The 6,501-nt window shown below is 36.3% G+C and overlaps 1 protein-coding gene across 3 annotated transcripts in view; it reads left to right on the top strand.

Annotated features, from left to right (window-relative positions):
- Mroh9 (maestro heat like repeat family member 9) overlaps window positions 1-6,501 on the top strand; it is an 89,157-nt gene that overhangs the window by 18,599 nt on the left and 64,057 nt on the right. For all 3 annotated transcript variants that reach the window (XM_031387353.1, XM_031387336.1, XM_031387343.1), the window contains 2 exons: window positions 1,395-1,530; window positions 5,380-5,501. In XM_031387353.1, the coding sequence (XP_031243213.1) occupies window positions 1,395-1,530; window positions 5,380-5,501 (258 nt within the window). The remainder of the gene's footprint in view (window positions 1-1,394; window positions 1,531-5,379; window positions 5,502-6,501) is intronic.

Below are 6,501 nucleotides of genomic sequence, written 5' to 3'. Positions count from 1 at the left end.
GGGTTAGGGTTAGGGTTAGGGTTAGGGTTAGGGATTGAAGTTGAGTTCTCAGTCTAAAGGCTGATGGAGGTTAAAGGGAACCCAATGTCCAGCTCACTGAATTTGCCATTTCTAGGCCTCCATCCCTCCTGATTCAGTCCTCTCTATAAGGCTGCCATCATGGATTTTTATCCCTCTGGAGCCATAAGCTGAAATAAACTTCTCTTTCTTAGGGTCAGGGTTTTGAGTTCCTATTGTCACACTGTTCACACTTACCTTCCTTCCTTTCCAGTGCCTTCACAAGATGGCTGTGTGATCACTAGTCAATTGTGTGTATACACAGCAATACAAGGAATTGATGAACGGTTCTCCCTGCTGAACTTCTCAAGGCAAACTAAATAGAAAGTGATGACCAATACACCAAAACCACCAATCTAGGCTAATAACCACTCATCTTAGTAACAGGGAATATCTACCAGTTCTGCAAGACAAAGGTTGATGAAGCAGTTTAGCCTTAAAAAACTGTATCACATAAGTGTGATAAAGGGTGTTCATGTCTTCACCAAAAAACCCACATCCATTTATATCTCTACCCACTTCTGTAGTTGCATTTAGTCCAGTCAGATACGTTATTCAATACAAAAGTCTAAATATTCAATTAGCAGATGTGTTAAAGAAAGTATGGGGAGAGATGTATAAACTGTGATGGTAGCTTGGGAATTGGCAGGTTTGAGGGTTTTGTTCCTTTTTAAAAAAAAAAAAAAAGATTTATCATTTAATTTTTGTATGTGAGTACACTGTCACTCTTCAGATACACCAGAAGAGGACATCAGATCCCATTACATGTAAGCTTTACAATAGTTTGAAAATCTTTAAAGCTTCAGTCCTGAGTTGAACACCAGCAGGAGATCCCTACAGGTCTCTTATTCATTGGTGTCCCACTCCTCCACAGAGGTCTTTTCTACCCACTGCTGCTACCTGGATTCAGAAATATAAACTACGGTTGAATTACTATTACTGCAAGCAGTTTTCTAGGAACTTCTCCCTACATTATTGTTTGTTTACTTTCATTCCACAGGACAGGAAGTTGAGACTCATCAGCAGAGCCAGGATCTGTGTACAGCGTTTAAGTCAGTGTGGTTCCTAACACGGCAACTCTTTATTAACACAGTACCTCACGTTGTGATGACCTCCAACCTCAAAGTTATTTTCATTGCCACTTCCTAACTGTGATTTTACTGCTGTTATGAATCGTAATGCAAATATTTTTTGGAGCTAAAGGTTAGCCAAAGTGGTGGTGACTCACAGATTGAGAAAGGCTGTGGAGTGTTATATCCTACTAAAGAGGACCCAGTACAAACTTTTAATGTTTATTATACAAAGCTAATGCACTTTGATCTTTGTTTTCCAATTAGCCGAGTATCGATGCTCCATCTTTAGGTCTCCTGGCTGCAGAGCTCTCCCTATTCTGTTACCATGATGACCCTGCAATCACAGAACAAGCAATAGCAGGGATGAATTATATCTTCTACATCGCCATGTGTCAGAATTGTAAGAACAGATCTCCATCTTTTTCTGCTATTAAGAACTTGTTCCAATTATTTGGCTTCTGAAGAAGCCTGTGTCTATGATTTATTTGTAAATTGTACTCCAAGATCTGTGACTTCATTTCCTAAAATATGGATTTAAATGTTACTTAACTTATTGTCAAGGAAATTTTGTAATTAAATAGTTGGTACTTCAAGATCTTTACAGCTTCAAGATATGTCTACACTTCTTTGGTTACTGTTGAATAATGGTGGGGATAAGAATGGCAGGTGTGTCAGGAAGAGAGGGAAAGGAGAAATTTTGAAAATGAAGCTCTTAGGAGAGGCATGTTTCCATCCTCATTGCAATTATAGACAAAGATTCAAGGAGCTGACAGAGGCTGTAGAGAGTGCCCATACAACTATAAGCCAGTATCTAAAATTTAGTAACTCATAAGTAATGCGGGAAGGTTTTGTCTTATTAGGAAGGAAAACTATCCTTAGATAATGTTATTTGCTATTTAAGATTTTAAGACACAAGCTAACTGGGGGAACTATTTACAAATACTTCAATTGTACACTGAAGCAAACCTGAAGATGGCCTCTAAGAATAAGAACACCCCAGCATTCAACTATGGAGCAGAAACTGAAGGAAGGGCAAGCCAGCCTAAATATAGCTATCTCCTGAGAGGCTCTGACAGTACCTGACTAATACAGATGTAGAAGCTCACAGCTATCCATTGAACTGAGTACAGTGTCCTCAATGAAGGAGTTAGAGAAAGGACCAATGGAGCTGAAGGGTTTGCAGCCCCTTAGGACGAACAACAGTATGAACTAACTAGTACCCTCAGAGCTCCCAGGGTCTCAGCCACCTACCAAGGACTGCACATGGATGGATCTGATTGTCCTGGCAGCATGTGTATAGTAGAGGATTGCAAATTTAATCATCAATAGGAGGAGAGGACCTTGGCCCTGTGAAGGTTCTGTGCCCCAGTGTAGGGGAATGCCAGGGCCAATAGGTGGGAGAGGGTGGGGTGGCAGGCATGGGGAGGGGGGAGGCAACAGGGGTTTGTTTTTGTTGTTTTTGTTTCTTTGTTTTTTGGAGGGGAAACTGGGAAAGGAGAAATTTACATGTAAATAAAGAAAATATCTAATAAAAAACAAAACAAAACAAAAGGAAAAACAAACATATATAACAAATATATATATGTATGTATATATATATTGATATATATATATATTGCATGAAAAGAAAGAGTAAAATGCAACCCATTATGAGAATAGAAAGCAGCCAAACTTATTTTAAAAATCCAACAGATAATGTAACTGGTAGAGAGGGATGTTAAAAACAATTATTACAAACATTTTGAAAAGACGTATAATATCCTACTACTCAGAAGGCTGAGTCAGGAAGATCATGAGTTTGATACATGCTGGGTTGTATAAACCAAATAAGAAAAGAGAGAAAGAAGAGGGTAGGGTGGGAAGGGAAAAGAGTAAGAGAGGTATCCATGAGCGCATAGTGGACTTTTAGAGGACAATACACTATCTGAAATGAAAGACATTTGGGCAAAAATTAACAGCAATTAAACACTGCAGAAAAAATATGGTCTGTGACTTACTGCAATAGTACTTATCAATGGTTAAGTGCAGAAATAAGATTAAGTAATGCACAATGATTAAATTTTTGAATTCTATAAAAGCTACAACATATATCCCCTAAATTAATAAAGTACAAAAATATAAAGAAAGCTCAATAAAGAGACAGCTTGGTTAAATTATTTATCGCTAGAGATAAGGATTTGAAAGTCTTAAATTAGAAACTAGAATTATTTACTTGTAATAGATTTCTCATTACAACAATAAAAGTCTGAGCCAATGAAATAGAGAAAGAAAAATTATCATCTTATTGTTCTTTAACCAAAAGTGCCTTTCAAAAACAAATTCAGTAAAGATATCTTTCAGATATGTAAATGTTCTTTATCAGCAGATCTGCATTGCAAAAAATGTTATAGAAAATTCCTCAAGAAAACAAAGCCATGGTGCAGAAATTTAGATTTTTCTCTGACTAAAGGCATGAACTACTAAAAACTGAAACTATATAAATAAACAGTTAACATAACACAAAATTATATTTTTCTCTTATTTTAAATCTCTTTGAATGATACCCAATTATTTATGACAAAGGTAAATGTAATATAAAAGCAAAGTGAATAAGATGAAGTGAATTACATTTCGAAGGGTATAAGCATATTAATATTTGCACAAATCAGGAAAAATCCCATAGAAGTAAACTATATTATGCCAAAATGTATCATATAAAACTAACATAGCAATTAAGATAATGTATGGAGTTATATATAACTAAGAGGAGTGGAGAGAAAATCAATTCACAAGATATCCTTAATCCAAATAAAGTCCATACAAAGGAAAGTAAAGCCGGGCAGTGGTGGTGCATGCCTTTAATCCCAGCACTTGGGAGGCAGAGGCAGTCGGATTTCTGAGTTCAAGGCCAGCCTGGTCTACAGAGCGAGATTCAGGACATCCAGGGCTACACAGAGAAATTCTTTCTCGAAAAACAGAAAAAAAAGCAAACTAAAAAGGGAGAGTAAAAAGAAACTAAGTGAGAAAGACAGAGACCTCCAATTAACTCCAACTAATAAATAAAAATGTTCAAACTTTCCCTGAATAAAAGGCAGAGATTGTTGGATTAGACAAAATGCAAGGCCCAACTATATGCTGCCTACAGGAAACTTGTTTAAATAGGAAAACACAAGTAATTGTTAAAAAATAACAAAACATACTAATAGTATTCAAAAGAAAATCAATTATGGGCCATGTTAATATTAAAAGATAAATTTCAAAGCCAAAAATCCTATTTCTGGGGGGAAAAGAGCTATTTTGTAATGATGAAGATTAGCTAGCAGATATAATAGTTCTAAACACTTGGGAGCCTGAAAACAAAAAAATAAATGTTCTATCATAAAAATAGAAATAAGCTTACCAAAAGTAGAAGTATAGAATAAACAGACAATTCCACCATTATAGTCAGAGACTTCAACAGCATTTATTCAGCAGTTTGTAAGCACACAGAAAATCATTAAGGATATAGACTTGAACCATCATGACTTAGCTGACATTTACAGAACCCTGTACCAACAACAGAAAAGTAAACCATGAAATAGAGTGTTTTTTAAGCTACAAAGAAGGAGGAACAGGAGGAGGAGGAGGAATTACTTTCTGACAAAATGATCCTAAATTAGAAATCAAAATAACAAATAGATGGAAGCCCCAAAGCAGTTGGAAGCAGAATAACGTACTCCCAAATAACCTGCAGCCCAAATACAAAAGATACAGGAAATGTGTTTTGAATGGAATGAGAACAAAAATCTAATGTGTCAAAATGTGTGGCATGCTGACAAAGGAGTACTAAGGAAAAATTCATAGACTGATATACCTGTCTTGCACTGGAGAAAAAGTCTCAGCCCCTGAATAGCCTTCATCTAGAAAAAGAACAACAAATAAAGCCAAGGCAAGCAGAAAAGGGGAATCAATGAATATAAGAATGAAATAAAAGGTACCAGAACTCAGAGAAATAAAATATAAGGAGGAAGGAATGACAGGTTCTTTTGGGGTGATCAAGGAGACAAAAAGAGAGAAACCTCGTATTAACAGTTAAACATGGCTTCATTTAAGAACTTTATAAGCTCTGTATCCTTACCCCCTTAAGCTTTTATGAGAATTGACTGGGAGCACAGTGTTGAGTAACCAGAGCATTGTAGGCATCCAGAATTGGGTGGGAAACTGGAAGCACCAGAGTCTCCAGTGAAAGCAGTAGTCAAATGAAAAGCATGTATTTTTTTTTTAAACACAGCCAAGGTTGTAAAATTCAGATCTTCTAAGATGGATGAGGAAGAAAGCAACATCAAGTGTCTAGCGCCTGATGTTCAATCGCTACTCAAGGTGACTCCAAGAGAGAAAACCAAAATTGCCCAGGTACCCTGTTTCTTGCTCCAGCTTCATTCTATGTAGTTTGTCAAAATGTATCATTTCCTTTACTTGCAATTTATTTACTCAAAGTTAATGTTTTCAATAAGGAAGTTTTCTTTTCTTAATTCAGCAAGACAAATGACTAGATGACTCATACATGTGGTTCCCTATGTTTTCTGCCACTTAAGAAGTATGTTCCCTATCCTCAAATATAGCAATTTAAACTATAGTACTTGTTATAAAGTGTAAATTAATAGATATCTCTTAGTTATAGTTCTAAATGTGGGTAACTTTCAAATTTTTGACAAAATTAATGGAGTCAACAAATAAGTCTTTTCTAAAATGTGACAATTACCACCCACACCCTCATGAATAACAGAATGACATTGTAAGTTAGACTTTATGTTTCTAAAATAGCTATGAAGTTTTACATAAAGGCCTTCACATACTTATATGGGCCTATATTTCCAGCACTCATTTCAAGGCCAGCAAGTTCAAGGGCAGCATGAGTTGCATACAGATATCCTGTTTTCAAGGTGAAAGGAAAACAATAACAACAACAAAAAAATCCTGTTTACAGAATGGGCTATTAAGCCTTAGCATTAAGCAAATAATTTTTAGCCTAATCTAATCTAGAGGAACCATTACATTCTATAATTCTATATTTCTTTCATTCTTCACAGTTCATACTTTTTACCTAGAGCCTTGTGAGACCCCCCAGCACTGGGGCCAGGCTGGACTGACAAGTGAATTACTTTTCAGACACACATACCCAGCCAACAGCTCAACAGCCAATGGTGCATCTTTACAAAGACAAGGGGTTTTCCTACACACAAAACCTCACAAGTCTTATTATGAACATATCTATTTCCATAAGGAAACTGTGACTCTATGTAAGTTTGAAAGCAAACACTTCTTCATCCACCAACTCTCCCTTCCAGTGCAATGTCAGGCAATAGAGCTGACTATCCGACTATTCCTCTCCTAATGGCTATCAGATGTCAAT

This window comes from Mastomys coucha, unplaced genomic scaffold, assembly GCF_008632895.1.
Source record: "Mastomys coucha isolate ucsf_1 unplaced genomic scaffold, UCSF_Mcou_1 pScaffold1, whole genome shotgun sequence".
Classification (NCBI taxonomy): Eukaryota; Metazoa; Chordata; class Mammalia; order Rodentia; family Muridae; genus Mastomys; species Mastomys coucha.
The sequence above is the reverse complement of the archived record's forward strand: the minus strand, read 5'-3'. Positions and strand labels throughout refer to the sequence as shown.